The sequence below is a fragment of the Colias eurytheme genome, chromosome 11 (genome assembly GCF_061535395.1).
Source record: "Colias eurytheme isolate Ceu_HAF_F1 chromosome 11, ilColEury1 Martin Lab GWU primary, whole genome shotgun sequence".
Classification (NCBI taxonomy): domain Eukaryota; kingdom Metazoa; phylum Arthropoda; class Insecta; order Lepidoptera; family Pieridae; genus Colias; species Colias eurytheme.
The window spans coordinates 3,882,243-3,908,263 of NC_142990.1; the positions used below are offsets into that span (position 1 = coordinate 3,882,243).

The 26,021-nt window shown below is 33.1% G+C and overlaps 2 protein-coding genes across 3 annotated transcripts in view; one reads left to right on the plus strand and one right to left on the minus strand.

Moving 5' to 3' along the window:
* Nucleotides 1–3,177: 3,177 nt before the first annotated feature.
* The window catches only part of sfl (N-deacetylase and N-sulfotransferase sfl), a 124,094-nt gene continuing 101,250 nt past the window's right edge, over nt 3,178–26,021 (minus strand). For both annotated transcript variants that reach the window (XM_090106803.1, XM_090106802.1), the window contains exons 11-15: nt 21,520–21,740; nt 17,285–17,440; nt 12,628–12,744; nt 7,411–7,590; nt 3,178–5,486 (exon numbers count right to left, since the gene is read on the minus strand). In XM_090106803.1, the coding sequence (XP_089962929.1) occupies nt 5,267–5,486; nt 7,411–7,590; nt 12,628–12,744; nt 17,285–17,440; nt 21,520–21,740 (894 nt within the window). In that variant the 3' untranslated portion in view covers nt 3,178–5,266. The remainder of the gene's footprint in view (nt 5,487–7,410; nt 7,591–12,627; nt 12,745–17,284; nt 17,441–21,519; nt 21,741–26,021) is intronic.
* On the plus strand, nt 23,807–25,809 carry LOC149904448 (uncharacterized). The gene has a single exon (XM_090107405.1). It carries the CDS (start codon nt 24,242–24,244, stop codon nt 25,223–25,225), a length of 984 nt encoding a protein of 327 aa, XP_089963531.1. The 5' UTR covers nt 23,807–24,241; the 3' UTR covers nt 25,226–25,809.

A 26,021-nucleotide genomic window follows, 5' to 3' on the forward strand; every position in this document is an offset into this window, starting at 1 on the left:
GAGTAGATATCGCGCTGACCCTTAATCGGGGATAAATGAATTATGTTGGCACTTACCATCCATCACTGTCGGTAATTTTAAGATAAAGCCATGGCGTCCGCAGGTTGCACACTCTAGCCTTTGTAAGCTTCAGTAGTTAGTGATGTAATTAAAGGCGGCTTGCAGCTAATTACCTGTAAGAACCTATTAGTATCATTTTTCTTGGTTCATTAATTAATTCTGAGTCCATAAATTATTCAATATTTGGTACGATATTAAATTATAATAATATATCATATTTTTATTGTAATGAGGTGAATAATTAATTGATGATAATTTGAAAACTGGTCACACGATGAACATAGCAAAATATATATTTTTGAACACATACTTGAGTACAGATTAATACTAAGTACGTGTAGATATATTATGTCATACATAAAAATATGTTTCATATCATACACATACAATATACACAGTTTGTGAGAATACAGACACAAGAAATAAAATAAATCATCAAACACATTATTCGGTAATTGAGACAACCAAAGCAAGCTTATAAACATACAGATAAAATAATCAATGTTCCTTGTTTCATGTGTATTTGTAGCATTTTTTTAGAAATACATCCTTTGTTACTCTTTGCTTTTGGAGCTGTTATTTAATATCTAAGTGCAGCTCCGCTTTTAGTCTGTTCTGTACTCAGATACATATACGACTATGATGTGAATTACAGCGCGCGACGTCATTTGTAAAGTAATATTACGCAGTATTTTCATTGAAATATTTAATGGAATTGCACTTTTTTACTATTGTTGTTTATATATGTATAGCATTATAGGCAATCTTAATGGATTTTCAGATATCTGAAAAATTTTAAATAATAGAAAAGCTTTTACCTAGCCTAAGGATAGATTTTTTTCATTCATTTATCGACTGATGCGAAAGCTTGACTTAATAACTATTAAATATAGTAAATGATTTTTTTATCTCAAGAAGACGTCGTACGTCGACGTATATTTATTTTATCTTCCTTCATATAATACACCTCCTCGCCAAAAGTCTAATTTTACACGTTGAATAATAATAAAAAAAAATCAACTACGTAGAATCCCGTTAAGGTTGTGACAGGAAAAAAGACTTTGAACTCAATCTTACCTGTTTAATGTTTATACAGAACGAAATGTATTTCAAAGAAATCACTGTAATATATTGAATCAATGCTCGTGCCCACGGAGGCTAGCCTTCAAAGGTTATTGGTGTGGTTAAAAGCTAAATATTTTCAAGCGTGGAGCAGTGAGCAATTCGGTTCCCAAGTAATAGATTTTTCAAGACGTTCGGGGGCGGTTAGACTGTATTTTGTTTTAAATTGCACTCTCTTCGGTGATCGCTACCCAGAGTAAACCTGGCGAATGGGACGCAATCTCCTAAAACGCTTTGCAATAAACCGCACTTTCAGTCGAGATTTTGTGAACCTATAAACATGTGACTATTGTATTATTTTACATTGTGTCACTGATGGATGAAGAATATATTCGTACTTTTTACGTAAAAATATTTAGGTAGCTCATATAACTGATGTTACTTGAAACCTGAATTTTTCGGGAAATCGGGTAGTCTTAGTTCTAGGAAATATTCATATTTTAAAACTAGTATTTTATTGTTCTTTTTCAATCAAATGAATCAAAGACTTCAATATTCAGTGATGATTTTGTTTACTTTTAGGTACGTAAAGTTTATTGTCAATGCTTGTAATTTCCGTTCCTTTGTTGTAGCGTGAAATCGACTTTAATTTACCTTAAGATTTAAATGAAAAGGGGCCGAGTTAGATATCAGCTTTGACAGATGTTAAGGGATGGTTTCCATGACAAAGAATTTAAAACATTTGCAGTGACATTTCTGGTCTTCAAACGTCTTGTTAGGGAAAATACCTTATTAAAAACCATTCGTAGATATCCTGTTAAGGGAGTTTTTCTTTTAATATTATATTATTATTTAATAAACAAACATTTAATAAGATTTTAATTTTCGATTGTTTTCAAGGCATTCATTTAAATGCAGGTTAGGTGATATTATGTAATGTAGATTTTCTTCGTCACATTTTGATGACCTCTTGGCTCTTTGGAATAATAGTTAATACTTGAGCAAAGAACTAAGGTATCTCTGACTGTGACCACTGGTCAAAGTAATCAAAATCGATCAGTGAAAGCGATAGGAATTCCAAAAGTCAACACAGTACTTCAGAATTACTCGTTTTTCATTGAAAAAATAGTGTTAGCAAATTTATTGTACTTTATATAGGATGCACCAAAAATAGCAAATTTTAGTGTAGACTCTGAACCATTAGCCTTTGTTATTTATCTAATATTTATGTATGAATTTCATTGTAAATAGATTGTTTTAATATTTCATGTTCATTTTGAGAGAAAATAGAATTAGTTCGATTTAGACGCTTGCTTTGCTAATGGATATAGTTTGACAGTTGAATATTATACTATATCCAAATTATATTATATTTAAATGTGAATTTCTTTAATATCATCTGTCTATGATAAATAATATTTATGTAGGTATATTTTATTGTGTTAAGTAGCTTTGTCGTAATCGAATCTACTCCGCTTCAATCATGAAATCTTAATATACGTATAGATAGAGATATAAAGATCTAAGATTCTCGTAGCACAGTGTGAGTGGCGGAAACAGTTGACAGCAGTTAATAAAATTTTATACTGTGCTAGGTAATGATTGTGGTAATGAAAAGACCGACAGAAAAGCGTTTGCCGACTCAATTATTTTTTTTATAAAAAAGTAAAAACACATTTTTATTGTACACAGACAAGTTGGTGTTTGTAAAATTGTATCGTGTTTGATTAATTAAATTCACAAAATATTATACTCAACAATTTGTGCAATATTATTAACTAACAAAATATCGAATCAAATTACCAAGATCTAGAATACAATCAAAATTTATTTTATGTTCAAAGCAATCTATAAATTATTTATGAGCAATAAGAAACTTACATGACTTTGACTGATCTTGGCTTAAGCTTTAAACACTTTATAACGAATTCATCTTAACTACTATGAAAATTATTTAGAAGCGGATTATATATAGATCAGAACTTTATCCATAATACTTTAGTACTTAATATTTTACTTGAAATGTGGGTGTAAAGGGTAATTGAAACACAAGTATACATTATATTCTTTAATAAAATAAGTGATGCAATAATTTTCATATAAGAACACATTTAAAGAGCAATAAATTGCTGACGAATGAAAAAAATATACATTTTATATCAGATCGTATTGTATAGTTACTTAGTATCGATGACGAGCAAAGATTTTACTTACATACTCATTATAAATAAATCATAAAAATGTAAAACCGATTTCATTAGTCCGTTTGTTCTACACCTCTGCAACAACTAAAACGCTAGAATTAGAATTACAAACAAGTAAAAACTAAACCCGCAAGTCGTGAGAAATAATTTCACAATAAAATATTACTTTAAATTAGGCTTTTATTTTTCCTAAACATTAAGCTGCGTAAAAATTAATCATACATATTTCATGACAACTTATTTCACTAAAATAAAAATATTCAGTATCCAATAGGTGTAACTGTAGAACAAGCTGAAATTTAATTTACATTATAATAAAACATAATGTCTATATAGTCTTTCCGAACATTTATCTGTAGACATAAACTCTAAATCTATAAAGCTTTAGGAGAAATAATCGCTTTATACATACATCTGATTCTTTATATTCTATTATTTTCACTTCATAATATAATTTAAACTAGCTATGTTTCGGTTAAAACAACTCGTTAAGTACCAACACTGCATGTAAACTCTGAAAACAGACGTCACTCGATATTTAAAATCCAGCCATATCAAAATATATTAACTTCGCGTCCCATGCATTGCATTCTCGTCAAATTACAATGGACTCGCTATCATAAACAAGTGAAAAAACACCGAATCACATTTAGATAGATATATTAACAAATTTATACTTAAATATATAATTAAACATTTTACAGTATACTCGTATCTGTGGCGAACACCGCAGATAAAGTTTTGAGTTAAAATTCGATTTCCCTATAGGTAAAACAACGTGGCAAATCAAATACTTTACACTAGAAAATAATCGATAGAGTAGTCTATGGCACAGGCATAGATAATGTCCATTTCACTAGAGGCAATTAACTACAAATGTACAAAGAGCATCAGGTACGAACATTGTAAAAATACTTACTAAGCGTGTGACAAATACATGGAATGACACTAAAAAATAAAGAGTATTTGGCGGTTGAAAAATTTTAATAAACCGCAACATGGCCATAGAGTTAATGATAAATAGAGCAGGCAAAATTATACAAGTTCTCACAAACAAAATTAATTGCTGATGTTTAGAAAGAGAGAGAAGATAACAGTACCTTATCTATGTTTCTCTACATAAGGGACAAAACGTTAAACTGTACTTATAAACTTTTACATGTAAATTACGTTTGTGCGATAGAGACAGTACGGATACTGCGATCTTCTATCTCTATCCTGCTCTATCTATAATAAACATTAATATAATTGGATGAAATAACGGCGAATAAAAATACATTACGAGTTAAAATTACCATTTATAACAAACAATTAAATTTCATGAAATCAAAAGCGTATACAATGTTGATACATGTTTCACATGTTTTTTGTTACTTATTAAAAAAAGTTAGGTTAATATGAAGCTGTCCATGGTTCGACTATTGTTCACGAAATAAAATAGACAATAAATCTAAATAATAAAACTAATGGCTTAAGATTCAAAGTCATAGCACCCAGACCAATATAGCATCGGCGTCAATGAAACTGGCAAGTAAAACGAAACTATGATTTTAACCATAAGTATAAAAAACTAAATCTAAACTCGCGCATCAGACGAACAACTCCTCAATATACAACATCCGTAGATAAAACTATAAATCGTCTGCACTCACATTGACACACAAACATTTACGTATTGCGACGCTCGTAGTTTATAACATGGAGCGGACATTTTGCCTTATTAAGGCGTAACTTTAAGGGCTCGTCCCTACAAGATAAAAGGTTAATGTTATAATAAACTATACAAACTTATATCGCTTTAAGCCGAATCTGTTATGTACACTGTCCGAAGGTGGAGTTTGTTCACGAAACGTCACGAGTCGTTAAGACGTCACCACACACACTTTGAAGAGTGCGCGCACTGTTTGAGTTAGTTCCAACCGCACGGGTTGCGAGTCGTGCTATCCGTTCGACAGCTCGTCCTTAAGCCACTGCGGCACCGGTCGGCCCAGTCTCACCAGAAGCTTCGACAGAGCCGTGTTATGAGGCGTGTAATATCGCTTCAAAAACTTCGCCGACCTCTCCTCCATGGGCGGGTATATCCGACCCTTCGACTTGCCCAGGCATTTCGTTTTCTCGTTGCTCACGGCTTGACAGAAAAATCCCTTTTTTGCGTCGTATCTGAAAGGGTAAACTCGCGTTACAAGTTAATACTGCAGCGCCCTAATGGACCCTTATTATACGGCCGCGATCCAATTATATTATAATTTTAGAGTAAATTATTCGACGTAATAGAGCTTTGTGTAATTTATAAAATATTTTAGCGTAATAACGGCGCGATTGCAAATCCATGCTGAAACTTCGGCGTATAAATGAGAAATTCTATTTGTTACAAAATGACGCCTCAACGACGCGGCGGGTTTAAATTAAATTCCACATTTAAACGTTTTATAAGTCGAGTTATTTATTTATTATATCCAAAGTTTGTTCGCAATGGTTGAAACGGTCCAGTTGTCCAACTTTGGACCGTCCCAGGCCTTTTGTATTTGTCACTTATTATAATGTCGTACCTACATGTAACTTGTCTGTAAGGATACTGAATAATAGTAAAACGATTGTTGTCAACCTTAATATGATTTGGGTCAAATAGAAAATATTGATACAACTGATAAAATGTACTTTTGCTAGTGTTTATGAATACCTATTAATTTTTTATTGTCACCGATTCGGAATGTCACCAGGTATGTTTAAATTATAATTGTTTAAATTTTACTGAAAATATCATGTATAAAACAAATAATTTATAACATATAAAAAGTTTTATTTATCTCGCATACCATTAAACGAATAAACAACCCATATAGTACGTACAGTACGTATTTGTCGCAGTACATATTCAACATTCATTAACCACGACACGTAAACACAACACCCATAATAACGTCAATTACATCACGTCATACTTTATTGATGCAAAATTAAGCTTTAACACGTTAAAATACATTGAATTATTCTATCAAAACGTTCGGTTTCCTTGAATTTATAGTTTAGTTGGAAATAAATAACATTTTGAATACGCAAGCGACTTATGTCCAACATATCGCTTTAGTGTAAGCTTTTAACATACAATGGGATAAGAATCGCGTAGCATGACTTTTGTTTGGACGTTGGAAATAATGACATTTATTTAAGGGTACAGCCAACTTTCGTGTTCTTTGCGTTTGATTAAAGATATTAAGTTTGAAGGCGACTTTAATTGTTTCCAATGTTTATATGAAATGGTCTATAACATCAAGAGCGATATTTTTTCCGGTACTAACGTTATCTTTTTATTTTTTTACATCAAACAAAAATTTGCATGAAATAACTAATAAAACTTGACCTAAAAAAATATTTGATAAGTTCTGTCTAAATGTTATGACGTCCCGTTTTTAACAAATAACCCGACGCAACAAGAGCGCGAGCTACGTAATCATTCAAATGGAGAGATGTACAAAAAGCGGCAGTAGTTGCGAGCATGTCATTTATTTGCAGAGTTAAGAATGTTTAGATTCCCCCTGGGAAACAAAAGAAGTCATTTTGAAAAACTAATATTTTATCTTAGAAAGTCTGTTGAAGCGACATTTTGCGTTATCTCGTTATTTGTATTAGAGAATGATAAAATATAAAGTTTAAAGGTATTCTTTAAGACAGTAAGGTACACGTAATTTTATTGTGTGTAAATTCATGATTATTCTTTAATTGAAACAAAGAGTAAGAGGGTTATACTTTTTTCCGATAAGAAATTAGTGAGGAGATTTTTTTAAAATATGGTAGACAAACAAATTACAACAAGCTTATAAAAAAACACAAGGGGTCACATACATTAAAATACGGGCAGTTTACACTAAACTCACCAAAAAAAAAGACAGGTTGCACTCCGGGAGTGCCGGCAGAAGTGAAAACTTGATTATTACGTTGAGCATGTTTGATATCCATCCGTCTTACGCTTTTTCGATCAGGTCACGTGTCCTGACGCGAGTTTAAGATTTTATACCCATTACAGAAAAAGTGCTCAACGCCGCTAAATAAGTTTTCACTTCAAAAAATCTAAAAAAAAACTCACTTGAGCAACTTATTATAATCCACGTGCGGCACCTTCAGGAACTTCTGTAGCGTATTCATCACACTCGCTGGTTCAGAGCGCAGCAGCGACCCGTCGATGATGTGCAGCTGGTGCGAGCTGAACTCCGCCAGCCACCGCTCCAGGTAGTGGCTGTACTTGCCCGGGTTGAGGCAGCGGTTCCTGGTGTCAAGATGAACATACGTATAATGTAGTAAAGATATTCGCATAGCATTTGTAGGTTATAAAAATGGGGTGTGGCGTCACGTCTTTCGTGTTTAACGTTATCTTAATAAAAATAAATAAATGTTGTTCAGAAAAACTAAAAATTTTAAAACTGTTAATTAAAAAAAGTGGTTGAACAGATGTTGGGATTAATGTAGTGAAGCTGCCTGCAAATATTAAATTATGGATTTAAATGAAAACAGCGATTACTTAAACTTATTTATATTGTTTCCAGAAGCACATTGCCTAATTAATGACTTACACATTACACACCGCGTACAAGAAGAAAAAAGAACCACAGACAAAATACAGTGTTGCCAGTTAAATTTTCTAATATATATTTAAAAGCAAAATATACCTAATGCGCTAGTTTTCATTAACCCTGTATATGTGGGCTGAAACAACCCATGCATAAGCTACCTGTAATAAATATCATAACAGTACCTATATACACACGGCTGTCTAATAAATCTCACAATTACAATACAGTCAGTCAAGATGTCACTTTGAGACGAGCGATCATATTACGTATTAACTCAAATTCCACATCGAACCATATCCTAACAATAACACTCCAATGGAAGGTATTCAAGTTTCAATATTCAGATATAATAATGGTTCATTTGACATCTAGTCAGTAAAATGACGTGTGCTGTCATTTTCCTCGGCCTCGTAGCAATTTGCTTTGCGAGGCTCTGTGAGACCCGCCTATTCATATTTGATGTTTCCTAAAATAGTGTGAATCCCTAAATCAATTGTAATAGTGTGAAAAATTAAATATAGCACACTGAACTTATGTATCGAATTTGAAATTCTATGCTCGATCCCGAAAGCTACTCCAAAAGTAATGGCAATAGATTCGTCAGAAGTTTAATATGTATGGCGATAGATTATTCCTCTCAATTAAATACAGACTTCTAGATATTCGTTTTTACTACAAACAGAGCCACGGGCTCTAACTAGTTTCAAAATAAATCCCTATTCAAGTCATAGCTCGCGCAACGTGGCGTGACGGCGCGTGCGGTCACTAACTTTCGTTTGGACACTATAGAATTTACGCGGGAAACTTCGCTAACTCGATTATAACTTTGTTTTTGACTATATATTGTTGTTTTTCCTATTTTGTTGTATTTCAGCTTTTAAGTATTAAAAAAGTATCGTAACAGTGTTTGTTTTAAATGATGGCTATTAAATTAATATAGTTAGTTTATAACCTTATAAGTATAATACATTGTAGAAAAAAACCTGTATTGAGAAATTTTAATGTAATGTAAGGATTCGATAAATATTGTTCAATCAAAAGAAAATGTCATATTGCAAGCTACTAAACGAGCAATTTTCCTTTGTCAAACTACTACAAACGTTAATTAATAATAACACAATACGATATTATAAAACATTTTTAAATTAAACAACTTCTCGGTATACTCACAGCACAATGTTTTGATAACACAATTCAAGCAAAGAGCGATAACATTTAAATTCTAAGAAACAATCTGAACACAACAAAGGTTAATGAATTAAGAATTTTCTATTATGAAATTTATACAATAGCAGACCAATTATAATTAAGTAGTTGTAAATGACTCTGACAAAAAATACCTTCATAAAATGTCGTCGGCAAATTATGGTAATAGAAACAGAAACTGCTTTTAATTTACCCGGCAAGAATACGAGTGTTTGTAAACAACTGTATTTCGTTCTGTTTCAAACGAAATTTACATCTACACTAATATTATAAAGATGATTTGATTTATTGTTTGTTTGTTCTACCTAATGGATTAAGTCAAAAACTATTCAACCGATTTTGAAAGTTCTTCAGTGGAATGCTACTTTATTCCTTAAGGACTTCACTACATAGTATAAAACAAAGTCGCTTTCCCTGTCCCTATGTCCTTATGTCCCTATGTCCCTTTGTACGCTTAAATCTTTGAAACTACGCAACGGATTTTGATGCGGTTTTTTTTAATAGATAGAGTGATTCAAGAGGAAGGTTTATATGTATAATAACATCCATTAAATAGTGGAGAAGTACTGTTATTTTTGAGGTTTCTAATGTGATGTCGTAAAAAATTACATTTTTTCCGCTTACATTGCAAACGCAGGCTGAACCCTACGAGTTTTATGAAAATAATGTACTAACTATTATACACATTGAAAAGGTCTATAGAAAAGTCCGCGATGGTATATATGTCTATCTCTTATGGATAACCCACAATAACTTTTTTTTGTCATTTACTTTTTACGACAAATAATGGCTAATTTTCGATGCGATTTTAACCAATACAGCATTAATCCTTAACCAATTAAATACCTTGAATACATTGTTCATTTAATATAGATCTATATGGCCCTTTACACCGTATGATTTAAGTGAATATTTTCGAAGATATTACAGATTTCAAAATTGCGGGACGTAGCGTTTGCGGCGGTACCGGCCGGCCGCCCGGCTATATATTTTATACCCGTGCGAAGCCGGAGCGGGCCGCTATGTTTCAGTTTTTCTGTAGTGTATTTAGTATCAGCATTGCACCCGTGCGAAGCCGGGGCGGGTCGCTAGTAGGTAATATAATAAATATTTTATGGAATGTAGGGTTCACTCGGGCAAAGATGGGGTGAGCTGCTAGTAAATTATATTCCACGTCTATACTGTAATTGCTAAATTTTATCTCAATAAGCTCAGCTTCTTTAGCGAGGAACAGTTACAAATATACCACATTGCACATATTTTTTATGTCTTATAATGGGATAGCAAATGCATTGCCGATTTATTTCCACGCAAAGCTGTATTAGACCGGGAGATACTGACACAAAATTTCGAGTCATTTGTAACAGGATGGCGGTTCTACAGGGGTCTTAGTACGCAATGACAAAAAGAAAAATGATGGTGTGAACGCTGGTACCGGTGGGTTAGTCGCGTGGCCGTTAGTCGAACTCGTCGGAAAAATAGCGAAAGTCAAACGATTTGTAACACAAAAATTTTAGAATTTACCGATAGCCCATAAAAAAGAAGTAGGCGGTAGTGTCATGCCATACTTTTCCGGTATGACTTACAGCCCGCCATACCGACGCGAATGTGTTGATTTAAAAAAAACAATTATTCAACCATTTGTACCAAGCTAACTTTTGCACAGGTAACCATCGTCGTGCAGCCATTTACGAAAATCGCCATGCCATACTTTTCGGACGATTCCAAATGGTCGCCATACCGCCGAAAATCTGCAAAATTTTTTTATTTCGCCTATCTTTTTGTACCAGTATTGCATTTGGCTTTTTGGAGAGTATTTGATAAAATGTGACCATTATTATATTTGCCATACTTCTAGTAGGGGGAAAAAGTGCTGTCATACTTGAAAAATAAATTTATTATTAATTTATATAAGTGAAGATTTCCAACACCTAGATCTTTGAAATTTTGTATTTATATTCGTTGATCCTCAAACTTACAGGAAAAATAAGTGCCATACTGTTACAAATCGTTTGACTTTCGCTATTTTCCGATGAGTTCGACTAACGCCCACGCGACTAAGCCGCCGGTACCAGCGTTCACACCATCATTTTTCTTTTTGTCATTGCGTACTAAGAACCCTGTAGAACCGCCATCCTGTTACAAATGACTCGAAATTTTGTGTCAGTATCTCCCGGTCTATATCGTATTACACGAATAAATAAAAAACTAGTAACGCTAAGGACACGAACGTGCCACTTCCGTACAATTTCATTTGGTCGCGTTGAACTCATTTTATTTCAAATATCCGGGATTTATTCACTTACAGAGTGTAATGTATCGGTTTATTTTTTGCTACTCTGTGAGGTGTCATTTACTTTTGCACCGTTTTGTTTAACAATCGACACGTTTTATTTTGGCATTGATTGCGAATTTAAATCTGTTTTTTATTGTATAAAGTCTGTAGATGTAATTATAAGCTTTTCATATAATGCAATAGTGTCTTCTTACACATATTGTAATACGTATTTTTTGCGCAAATGAAAACGAAATGAAATCTATAGAGATCAAAGGTATATTATGTTTTATGTATTGTATCTGTAAGTAGTAACAGACAAGAAATTTAATAATAATATTTGCTTTGTTACAATTACCGTATGAGTATACCGATTATTGTGAGAATGAGAAAGAATATTATAGGTGTGAGCAGACGAAGTTACGTGGATTATCTAGTTAAAGCATAAAATGCTCCTGTTAATACAGTTGAAGGTAATACTTATTTAAAAGGACTTGCAAGGAGCACTAACAAGGTTTGTTGCGAAAGTAGTTAAAAATTAACTCTATTCTGTATGGGACACAGAATCCAATTGTCGACTTGTTATCGCAACAAATAGACATAAAAAGGAATATCCTATAACGATTGGAACAATTGTTTCAGAAATAGAATACCGGAGGACTGTCATTCGGAACGTAACAAAGTTTCGCAGATTGGGAGCGATGCGATGTTTTGCCATTCTTATTTCTGGAACTTTCCATCACCCAGTGCAGTTTGGAGGAAAACGTGAGGGTTTCTCCTCACTCGTAAATTGTATCGGTTTCAAACCATTTTGACCTTTAACATTAAAAGAATAAAATAATGGGACACCTGATATAGTTTTTGTTTTATAAAATGTGAAGAGTCGACGACATGTAGCCGCGGGGTTGGGCAGAGTGGGAGTTCCGCCTCCGTTTATTCCGACAAAATATAAAATATATTTTCTTGACTAATATCATGAAATTAACAAGAAACAATGTTAAATAAACTTTATCTTATATTAATTACATTTACGAATTTATTTTTTTGTAGATTAAGGATATTTATAAACGAATTATATCACGTTCGAGAGATTATCAATTCCTTGCTATACAATTTTTTTCAGAATTACTTCATAACTTACCATCGGAAAATTATATGAATCAAATTCTCCCAACATCAACATCTATTGTTATGTTCATATTAATTAAGGAATTAAACACAGAAAGCAACATTTTCACCATAAGTAACTTACCTAAGGTCCCTCAGAGCTTTCGGCGCGGAATCATTCGCCGTGATGACTGTATGAAAAGTGTAGTTGTTGGCCACTGCATCGCCATGCGACCTAATGTGCTGATACCACGAATACGCCCTGCAAATTATACATTTATTAGAATAAAATATTATTTAAGTGAAAACTTCTTTAGCGGCGTTGAGCACTTTTTCTGTAATGGGTATAAAATCTTAAACTCGCGTCAGGACACGTGACCTGATCGAAAAAGCGTAAGACGGATACCATTCCAAAATATCAAACATGCTCAACGTTAATAATCAAGTTTTCACTTCTGCCGGCACTCCCGGAGTGCAACCCGTCTTTTAGTCCTACCCTTACACATAAAAATGCATTACTTTTTCTTGATTGCGAGAAAATGTTTGTTAAAATATGTAACTGCGACGATGCTCTATGTCATGGAACATAATGATTTTGGCGAATTCAATGACAATGTTGATTACTTCAAAATTTTTTTTACGAATTTAACTAAGCGGCTTATTGAAGTAAGGATAAATCAATAGTTTAAAGTTGTAGGACAGACTTAGATCTGTCGAAGTCCATTCTAGAACTAAGTTAGATATCTAAAAAAAAAGAAATCTCAAAAGTTTTCAAACTTCATTAAAACCCATCCATAACTAACTAACCAACCCTTACTTTCGCAAAATATACGAAGGAACGTTCAATATTCGTATTCTATTTAGTTTTCAATTTATAAATTTTGATCATTTGCCATTTGTAAATTCAGTTCTGAAGATTGATTGTGGCAGCATTTGTTCAAACTTCTTTCCCGCGACCAATAAACAGAGTATTTCAATATTGAAATTGAAATGAGAGCGTGTTTATAAACTATTTTAATTTTTCTGTTCAACTGTTAACATCGGCTTCGGTGTTATTGAACAAATGTGCTTGATTGAAATATTTACATGAACGGTTTGGAATGAACTTTATTCCGTATCATGCAGTTTTTTCAAAACAATAGCGATGCATAGTTGAAGTCATTTTAGAATAAATATTTTCATTGATTTTAAATATAAATCAAAATGTGTTTTGTCACAATTCAATGAACCGAAAGTACGACAGTAAAAGTCGATAAAATGCAACCCTGTTTGTGTACATTGACAACAATAACAAATTTTAATATTTTCATTTAAATTCTTATTTCCATACATGCTCGCTAAAATTTACTACAATTTCCTTTGCGCTTGTATTTATGATATCTGATTGTATCTTGCATGCGAACATATTTAATAGAATTTAACTCGTGCCAAGATCTTTGCTTGTTGTCGTTATACGTTATCTTAAGTTTGTTATCCTTAAAAGAAAATAAGTAAAAAGTTCCTTTATAAATATGAAATTCATTTTGAATGTTAACTAACCACTTTAATCATATTATATTTATATTATATACCTTCTTATATTTACCGCCAAACCGCGAATATGTTGAGAACGTAACCACTGAGAATGTAGCTAAAGCTATATAAAGTATGTTGTATAAAGTAATACTGATGTGTTATATTTTGAAATTCTATAAAGGCATTTCTATCATGCATACATATAGGTAGTGTTCTAAAAAAAATAATAAAGCTAGATATGATGACTTGTGCACAGAGTTAAAATAAGTGGTAATACAAGAAAAGCTACTATTTTCCTTTGAGCAGTAGGTACACATCTCTATTGAAAATTTTTAAATCTTTGTATGTAGGTAGGTACCACAATGTTCGTCTTTGTATATAGGTAGGTACCACAATGTTCGTCTTTGTATATAGGTAGGTACCACAATGTTCGTCTTTGTATATAGGTAGGTACCACAATGTTCTCATTTTCCATATTATGTAAATACTTTCCACGTTCCTGCAAAACTTCTAACAAATTTAGTGAAGTTTATCATTCATTTTTGTAAACATGAACAATTACAAGCACTTCACATGTATAGCGGTAATCAAGGTAGGGCTGATCTAGAAAAACTAGACGCTCCGTACTCACGAAGTAAATAGGTCAGACATTACATGGGCAGGCTCTAATTGCCCGTTTAGGGGTGATACGGCGTAATGAACGAAGTAGCACCGTTTTGTTAAGATATTTCTAAAGCTTTACAAGTATATGTGGGTTGCGTGAGTATTTTTCAACGGATGATCATAAAAACGTAGGAGTTCAAACGTATGTTTTTTGGTTTTGTTACTCGATAACTGCGTGGGTTTTCAACCGATACATGCTTTTCTGTTTGATAGGAACTGATTCTTTTTGTTTTTTTGTAAGGATTTTTTTCCTATTTGCTCCTATTTTAAAATCTTGGATGGCATCTCCCCTCCGGGAACGTCGGCTACTTTTTTTAACGAATGATTTATTGAATAGTATCCGATCCAACTAAGAATAGGATTGACTTAAAGCCATATTGTGACGTAATAACTGTTATAATTCAAATCAATGAACTATCTCAGTTTAGCAATAAGGCCAATAAGTAAGGGTCAAACTAATAACACTAGGTAATTAATCGTTATCGATATATCATATATGCAAAAACGTTTTTTAAACATCGTATTAGTTAAATAACATATACACATAAAGTTTATTGACGTTCCTATTATAAGTTGGATCGCATAGTATCACTGTATAGTGTTCATGTTTCACGAATATTCGTTTTCCAATACGTATCCACCTTTATTGTAATAACGTTTCTCCGTAAGGATTTCCATTGCTTTGCTATGAATGTAATCTCATAAAATGATGAGATTGCGTGACGACAAGGGACACATGTAGAAAGGAATAGGTACACAATAAAATAGATTAAGGACGGGACGGGATTTTATCATTTCTGTATCTTTTAGTTAAGAAGAGCGTGCCTATGGGAGAATAAACAACGAGTTTTTAAACATGTTATTTCTTTAAAAGCACGAACTGGATGCATTTCGCATTCAAATAGAACCAATTTGTTTATGAGCACATAGTTTTTGAAAGTACTAGATCCTTTGTTACTTTCATCATATCCTAACCAGTTATTTTAAGTGGGAAAATATCATCTATACTAAACTTAGTTGCCTAAAAGAATAAGTTTTTAAAACACCTAAGTATACTGATAAATAATTAATTACCACCCAAAAAACCTAAAAATATACATACCTGAGTAATATTTGCTCTAATTTCTATAATTTAACTTTTCAGTTTAAGCCAAGTGTACCAGTTAAAATTTCACGGCACAGCCATTACCCAGCCTAGGCTATGTACTTACGTGTCTACAAAACGGTGTAAACTAGGACGTTTACGTGCGAAAAAATCAACACCTAAATTAATATTTTTGTGGAACATTTCAACGCGCGCCACTTTTAGAATTTAGTTTAAGCAGAGAATTAATTTGGGTGCACTTTATTCATCTAATTACATGTGATAATAAGGTGAGACTATTACTATTACTATCTGCAGGTATGTACCTGTAGATAGTAATAGTCGTAAGAAAATAAAACGAAAAGAGCGTTTTTATGTCTTCAAAGTTTTACAAGCATTTTCGTATGCAGGCGCTAGACATGTGATCAAATACGCAAATACCTACAAAGTCGCGAAGTGTGGCACTGACATTTGCCTATTTGTTCAAAGTTTGAACACATATTTGAAGTTTGCCGAGTCGAGTCGGTTTTTCTGCGAACATCAAAGTAATCAAACTTCAAAGTTGCTTCAAAGTTTGTGCGCCCTGCCACACTTGTTGCAATGCTTAGTAACGCGCGCGCGCGCGCGCCGCTGACCGTAGCAGTTGTGTGTGTATATTTTGAGTGTCATAATGGAGTGGAGTAATGATGTAGTTATCGAATTTCATCAGCTACTTGAAGCGGAACCCTCCATATGGGATCCAAAAAACAAAGACCACAAAAACCGTAACGTTGTAAACGACGCATGGGTCCGAATAAAAAATAATTTATCTATTATAATATATATAATAATTACATTTTGATGTAATTACATTTTGATGTAAAGAATGAAACCAAAAATTGAACGCACTCTAATAAAACAGATTGACGGCGTCCACAAAATCGTCTTCCGATCTATCAGCCATCTTTGCAATAACTGTGCCGTAAAACATTTGAAAACAAGTCTAGCAGGCATATTTGTAATCGTGTTTGCGTCAAAGTTTTCACTTCAAAGTTTGGTCAAATGTTTGCTCAAACTTTGAAGCCAATGTGTAGCGCCAGCCTTAGCGTTTGCTAAGATTTGAATATTGAATGAAAAAGCAAAGTCTCGTGATGGGGTTTGAGGCAGATGACTACAATGATTTCACACCTGCTTCACTGATCGACTTTCTCTAGGGCAAGTACTTAAGTGACCAGTTGACCTAGATTTTTCATTGTAACACTTCTTAGTTCATAGCGTTAATCACTGTACCAAGGAGCTAAATATACAAATTTAAGTTAATTATACCAACACCAATGATTAATATCAACACTCTACATTCACCGTTACATAATTAACACATAGATTCTTATCCATTACGCCTTGCACCTGTAAACGCCATCGCCTTCCTGTCATAAAAAAAAAACCTAAACATAAATTAACCATACTCTTTATGAATTGCACTTGTGAACACCTTTGCCTTCCTGTCACAATAAATAAGAAAAAATTGAAAAAAAGTATAAAAGTACACAGTATAACAAACCTCTTTGACGGTGATATCAGTATGGCAATGATCTTCGCATTTGGCAGTAGTGCGTGCGCTCGCCGCGGTACGAGCTCACCGTCGAAGTACGTCGCCGACTTTTCAAATGTTATCTGTGACGCGTTGCTCTGGTTTGGCGGGAAAAAGTTTAAGTACCTGCGAACAATTACTTATTTATAACCTCAAAATCTCTATAAGAAGTCAAATCATGTTTTAATGTTGTCCGTTTACTATTATAAGTTAAGATGTAGAGCTCTGTCTCTATCTCAGTCTTTGGAGGGAAGAAAGAAACAAAAAAGTTATTAGCTTAATTAATAATAAAAGAGTCAATACGGTGACTAAATTAAGTAATTTGGTAATCAACGGTTCAATCGAAACGGTCAAAACTCAAACATGAAATTTTGTGCAAATTATAGAGCATTTAAGTTAACATTTTGATGTGAGCGCTTTGAAAATTAATTGAAAATCGCATTTAAAATTAATTTTGAAATTTTGTGTAACGCTGTGTGGACTTTTCGCTTTAAAGGACAAAGTCTAAATTGGTATCAAAATAATAATGGGAACCTGTGGTGGCAACTAAAATTTTCCTTTGTACGTAAGTATATAATGTCACATGTTAACCGTTAAGACATTAAACAAAGAGCAAAACATTTTATCAAGAAGTAATGAAGAAATTGCGTGCAAATAGAACGAAGTTTATTTGTAACAGAATAAATATATTCATACACTTTACGAAGGACACTGAAAATCAACTAATTATTCAAAATAGTTTATATTAAATTCGATTGTAAATTGGTCTGGACTGGTTGGGTCGCTGTAGAAAAATTAAAATAAAAAAATGAAAAGTTTTTATAATAAGGAACTCGAAACTGAATAATATAATTAACACATTAACAGTATCGACTTTGCGATGACTTTATAATTAATGCAATAAAGCCTTTTTATATTTTCAACTAAAGAGTCCACAAAAGCCCGAAGGAATTTCCACATTATTCTTAAACATGCGCTCTTCAAGAGTGCTAGACAAAATACCATTTGACGCTAAGTGCAGGAGGCCGGGAGCGGCACTATTTTTCATTACATTACTATTAACAAGCAAACTTCATACTATCCGCTCGATAGTTCCATTTTAAAACTATTTCGTTAAAAGCTGTCGTGCTCACTCGGATCGATAGGCGTCATTTAAATCTAAAGGGGTTGATGAACAATTACGCTGACCCGCTTAGTTTGTATGTATGTAGGTTGGAGGTGCGACGATATTTCCATGAGAAAGCATGAGAATGCCTATGATACGATCAAAACTTTGAACTATGTAGGAACGACCTACCGGCGTTATTAACGAAGGGATGTAATTTGGAATATAGCGAAGATTTACGTGGGGTCGCGTGATTTTGGGCAAAACATTTGAGGGTTCGAAATCAGGGAGAGTTTATTAACTTAATAAAAAAGTTTTAGTGACTTAATAACTTCAGGTAATTATAAAATTTTGTAAATTATATAAACTGTGGAAGAGTTTTATTTTACTTGTTATTAAATGCATAAAATAGTCTATTCTTTAACATAAACGTAAGCCAGCGTTCACCTTGAAAGATAAAGTGCAGGGGCATTTCTTATCTACCTCTAGGATCAATTTTCGCTATGTGCTACTCAATTACCAAGAGCGATGCTAACTGCAGTGCTTACACGGTAATCATTGTACCGAGAAACCGTACAGCAAATAGAATTCGCAGGATTGAGTACTACAAATTTCAATGAAACAAATTACTTCTCACACAACAAGATTCCTTTATCTTTCAACGAAGTCTAAATATTATAATTCAACATATTATGAGTACCAACGTAAAAAAAAATCACAAAACTATGAAGCCAAACTCGCCAGTCATGTCCACATTTGTTTACAGTCAACATTGATCACAATGTAACAACCCGTGTAGCAGACATAAAACACGTTACATATAAAATGCATAAAAGCGAACAAAGTACGCAAGATGTGCAAACACGCCAGAGATTGGACCTTCGATTTACAGTGTGTCACAGATTTATAACCTCATGAACATATTGGAATAGTTTAACCCGACAAATTTGATTAAAATTATGAAGACGGGCTGATGAATATACTAAGATACGTGTTGATTTTATCGTCATATCTTTAAGGGTATTTTTAGTACAATTGTTTTATTGTTACACGTGTACATTACCTTTTCTATTTATAGAAAATTATAATACTGTCAATAGAAATAGAACGCAATCAAAATAAGTGCTATTTGTACAATCAATCCATACCCAATATTAGAGTAAGGGCCGGTTTCATTGTTTGCTTATACCCCTGATAGTCTATCTAATACTAAATATGTAAACTGAAAAACAAGCTAAGCAGAGCATATCATCTAGTCGTAAAACTGGCCCAAATAATTGGTACTAAAAATATTCATTAATCGATAAGTAAGTATATAAGACGAGTTTTTAGTATATTTTGTTCACAAACTCGTAATGTTAATATTTTCATGAATAAAAAGGTTTGCTATGACACACGCCGTAATACTCTATTCATCTCAGACAACCTTCAGCTATTATGGATTGTTTATGGCTCTCGACTATCTGCCAATATAAATAAGTTTTGTTTATATATTCATACAAAATGTTATACATATTGTGATCCCTATAAAATTTGTACGTGAGCTAGTAACACTACACTCGGGTGCAAAAAAATCGCACATTACATTTAAAGTTCAACCTCAATTATTTTTATGTTTTAAACATATTTGGAAAATATTTGCTATTTTTAGAAAGCTTATTAAATATGCTTTCATTTAATATATGTACGTCATATTTTCCGATTCATCCGAGTGTTCGTGTAGCAACTACGCTATACATGCAAACTTTATTTTATTATGATTGAACATTTAAAATATTAGTTCATAGAACCGTGAAATCAAAACGAAATTTCAATAATTGCTATCGACAAACTTAAAAGATAAATAACAAAGCTGTCGACACGAAATTGAAAGAGCCGCTGTATTACTTGAAAGAATAATCTAAAGAGATTATATTCAAATTACATTTTTATACAGAAAGAATAATTTGTTTTACAAAACATCTGATTAAATTTGAAGTCTAGACTTAATTCGGTGTATAATGTACAATAAATTGTTTTTCTTTTGAACTCGCAGAATAACGACCTTCGAAAAATGCTATAATACCTTTTGTATTGGTCAATACAATAACTATATTATTATTAATAAGTTATAAATTATATTTTTTGTTAGAAGAAAAAAGGATTAACTGACGTCTCTACGTACAGTGCGTTATATTGATACGATTTAGCTTATATTCTGGTGATGAGTACGGAAACCGTTTAAGGCAGATGTGACCGAGCCATTTATTGCTTATAACTTCAGAACTATCCTATTCATAAATTTTCCTGGAAGAGGTCGTTATGTGCATTTAGATAATATAAATAGAGTAGCTATGCCGCGCGGTTTCATCCGCGAGCTAAATGTAGTACTTCTATAACTCATGTGTTATTCTGATGTATCTATCTGTATCTATCTATATCATTGTAAAGTTTCATCCAAATCCATCCAGCAGTTTTTTCTTGAAAGACTAACAAATGTGCATACATGATACAACTATCCATACTCGCAATATTAGCACAGATTAATTATATAGTTACTACGTATATCGTAGGACGTGAATTATAGAGAAATATTTACTAATTAGTGAAATAATCGTAAGTACATAAACTGCTAAGCTAGAGAAAGCACGGTTTCAACAATGTAAGGACTCGAGAATGGCTATTTAAATACGGAGTTCAAATTCATAACGGAATAAGCGAAGCAAGCACGTGTACCAAATTTTACTGGGGTAATAGTTATGTGTATAATAATCTCAGTAAGTACTAAGAACGAGTAGGTAGTAATAATAAAGCTCTATATAGTATAAGAAATATAGTATATCTGTATATAGCTTCAGAGTTAAATAGGAAACCTTATCGCAATATCTTAATAATTAATATAAATGAATACAGTAAGCGACATTGCATATATTTAATTGAAATGATTATCAAATGTAAATTGAGTGTACAATAATTAGAATAGCTAGAAAGAAAGAATCGTTTTTTTACACAAAAAGAGTTCAGAGGTCACAATTAATGTTTTTCCAGATAATAAATAATTATTAATTTGGCAACAAAAATTAATAAGTATATCATTATTCAGTATACAAACATGACTTACCAATCCAATCCCTTCAAATAGTTGTTATTATTGAAGAACTGCAGTTCCTCATACGTGACCGGGTTCGGTTGGTTCGGCACCATCATTGGGTGCATAGCCAGGAAAGTGTATAGAGCTGTACTGCCGGTCTTCTGCGGCCCGATGACCAGCACCTTTGGTAGTGTGTCGCACCATTTGCTTTTGGACCAGATGCGACGATGCCGGATGTCGTCGCACGGATTCTGGAAGGGGTGTCTTGTTATTTATGTAGAAACTAGTGGTCCGCCCCGGCTTCGCCCGTGGTACATATTTCACAATAAAAGGTACGTCCTACGTCCTTTCTCGGATATCAAAATATCTCCATACCATTTATAATATTAGTATGGATATGAGTGTTACAGATACGTAGCTTTATTACAAGTGTAAAAAATGGTATTTTATTGTGTCGGATAATTTTACTAGATAAGGTTAAGTTGACAATGAAGTAATGATACGACGAGAGAAACTTTTTTGAATATAAATTGTTGTTCACGACAGGGAGTTGTAAATCGTGAAATGTTCTGTAACCATTGAAAATTTATATCAAATAAATCTAATTGATTGAATTAATAAATAATCGAATTTGTGTCGGAAATTCATTTAATAAAATTATAAACCTATGTATGATTTTAATCATAACGAAGATCTGAATGTAGCCCTCGCTAGCTGCATTGTGATATCCACGTTTGAAGTTTACATAAAGCAATCCATTTCCGATTCAGCCGATTAATCCCAGAGGGAATTAATATTTTTCATAACAATTGATATAAAAACTTAATACATTAAACCAGCCGTGCCGGGCATAGTTGTTGAATTTATATCTAGGAAAAACCCACGCACAAAATCAATTCCACAAATCGAATCAACGGACGGTTTTCAAATTGTTTTAACAAAAATATTTCACTTTCTTTCGCATAAAAAATACCTACGATTCTGTTGGATAAAATGCATTATAATTTGAGATTTCTCTGAAAGCTCGGTAGGAATATTGTTTAACAATACAATGGGCGTTCATAAAATTGCTTTTAATATAAACGTAGTCTGTATTATTAATTTTTAGCTGGATAGGGTCAAGATTATATTTATTACTTTGTTTTTTGTTAAGTTTGTCAATAAAATGCTAATCAATAAGTATTTATAAGCACTGCATGATCCCGTGGACAATACAAAAATTTATCACAAAAAAACAATGAAATTCATTCAACCTTCTCGCGGACATGGTACTGAAATTTACAACATTTTCCTGTCACAATATCAACAGGAAAATTTTTATTTTATAACCTATATAAAATATTTCATTTGGAAATGTTCCACGTTTTAGTATAATCAAAATATAAGTCTTAAATAAGGCAGATTGCAAAAGAGAAATGATAGCCGTGACAAATCTGTTTTTATAGCCACTTCAATTTACTTTGTCTGCTAAAGTCGTTAACTGGCAGTGATCCTTCAGTGTTATTAATTAATTATACATTTCAAGACAAAAAATGGCCTTTTCTCTTAATTTAGCTGCAAAAAGTGGTCCGTGCCGTGACGAATAACGTTACATTTATTTGAAAGAAAGATACTATTTCAAGTTAATGAACAAAGCGGCATCGCCACTTAAGAAATTAAGTAAATAGTATTTTATATAATACTGTATAGTCTGTAGGTATCAAAACAACTATTACGTTTCGAGGATTCAATTTAGAGAAGATATAAACGATCTCAATGTTGTAATATCTGGAGTTGTAGCCTAACTCGACTATTGAGTGGGCCAAGTATTAGCTAAGGATCACGTTGAATAAAGGGCAATTACGTATATTGGAGAGGTTATAACGCGAACATTTAATAGCTTTCAATCTACGAACTCCCGATGAATTTCTACGATCATTCCATTTGGCTTACATATTTAGGTGTGTTATATTAACGTCATTTAGTGGAAATGCATAATTTATAATAACAATGCACAGAGTGCAACACGCCAACGAATTTATTCACAATTTTCGTGCCATTTTCATACGAGCCGAATTCAAAGCCGCGACAACCGCAACGGGTTAAAACAATATCCCGGTAATAAGCTGCATATAAATTTTTGTTTAAGCTGAAAAACATTGGCGGAAAAATTGATTGCACGGAAAACTCGGGAGGAGCAAAATTTATTTATTACTCTTGGTATTTCTTTTAAAATTTACGACTTATAGTTCTTGGGATGATGCATTAAACCGGAACAGAAAAATGGGGATGAAATTTTCATTTATATTGCAATTTAGAGCGCAGAGAGCATCTGACATTGAGAGTGACAGTTACTGTTCTGCGGAATTTTCAGTTTTTAATTAATTATACGTAATTTACTAGTTTAAAAAGTGCACAAAAACATTAATTCTAACACATACTACCACGATAAATGTTATCTCAGTGTTCTGTTGTGTTATAGTGGACGTATCTCAACGGTTAACTCAGCTGACAAACAGCTGATGTAACGGCAGTTACAATCAAACAGCTGATGAACATTTAATCATATTGGAGATAAGGTTTGGAACGATTTATTTATAGTTTTTGGCAGAAGGCCTTTCATTTTAAAAATCTCATGCCTCCAACTGTTAATATTAAAGATATCAAATATTAAAAAGTTCATATTATATCATACAATCACAACGTTATCTTCACGCCATCTATCTAGTCGATATTACAACAACTGGGGGATCAACACTTATAACTAATCATTATGGCTAATAAATGTTCTAGCTGTGGTAAGTTCTGTTCGGCGGCAGATGGAGCTAAATGTAACAAATGCAGCGGTACTTACCATAAACAATGTTGTAACCTAAGCCCCGAAACGCGTATAAATAAATGGGTTTGCCATAAATGTAAGCCGAAAAGCACTGCAAAAGCTGTAGACAATATTATCACACAAGACCAGGATATTGACGAGTTCCCGGACGCAAATCCTTCTCGAAGTGATTCACCTTCACTTACACATGAAATAAAACTCCTACGATCCGAGTTATCTAGTTTCAGACAAGAGATGTCTAAGCTTTCCGCACTTGTTTCCAACTTTGGCGCTAGGCTAGACAATATAGAGGAGCGCGTATCGCAACTTGAAGCCGTTAATACGGACACCGTGCACGAACAGGAGCTGATTCAGCAAAATATCGAGTCTATTGTTACATTAAAAAAGCAACTGAATGAATCAGAGCAAGATAAGCTGTTGAACGATATCGAGATAACGAACGTACCGGAGGTTAGTGGCGAGAACTTGATACATGTCGCTATTACGTTGGCGCAGAAGATCGGACTAACTCTCGATGAACGCGATATAGCGAATGTATATAGGCGTGGGATTCGACGGCGCGCGGAGGTTGAGAGCCCCGGCAGCACGAGCGTCGAGCGAGTGCACGCGCGTCCCATAGTCGTGCGTCTCACGCGCCGGCATCTGCGCGACGAACTACTGCACGCGGCGCGCGTGCGCCGCGGTGCCGACACAGCCAATACGGGGGTGGGGGGAGCACCGCGACGATTTTATGTTAATGAACATCTCACGTACTCTAATCGTAATTTATTTTATTCAGCTCGCGAAAAACTGGGCCGGTCTAATAACTGGCGCTTTATCTGGACCCGAGGAGGTCGTATTTTTGCCAGGCGAGATAATAAATCAAAAGTTGTATATATAACTAGTGAAAAAGATATAGATGAGGTTTTTTGTCCTTAAACGATTTGGATATGTTTGTCGTCACTACATTTATTTTTATGTTCTATCTCAATATTATGAATATGATGTTTTATAACACGTCTACGTTAAATAATTTTAAAAATGTATATGCGCCCAATTTAACTCTTATAACAATAATTTTAACTTTTTATTTTTTCCTTAACCTGAAAAACTTCAATTTGAAATGTTATTTAATTATAAAATCTAAATATTATATAATTAGTAATAATATTGTATTGCATTATGGTGTTGTCTTAATATGTGAGAACATAGTACATTCTTTTGATTTATTATTTCCCTCACTCTTGCAATATTTCTGTAGTACCCTAATAAATTATAATTACATGTTATTTAAATACACTGTATGGCTTTGTATTTGTTATTTGTTGGTCCATAAGAACAAACAATTAATAATAGTATTCCTGAACGTTGTGCTTAAGTGTGAGTCTGTGTTGCTGTCCATGCTCATTAATGTACTCGTTTATTATTATAATTATAAACTAAAATTCTGTATTTTATTATGTATGTATATTAAGTGGTTTTATATCCTCTATATAATATATAATTTGAAATATATTTATTATATTTTACTTTTTCTAAGTGTAAGTTTTGTGCCTGAGTGCGAGTCTGTGATGCTGTCAATGCTCATTAATGTACTCTTTTATTATTATTATTATAAACTAAAATTCTGTATTTTATTATGTATGTATATTAAGTGGTTTTATATCCCCTATATAATATATAATTTGAAATATATTTATTATAATTTACTTTTCATTTGTTCTCATTCTTTATT

Coding starts and splice junctions, on each gene's coding strand:
- LOC149904448 (XM_090107405.1), top strand. CDS start 24,242: ATGGCTAATAAATGTTCTAGCTGTGGTAAGTTCTGTTCGGCGGCAGAT.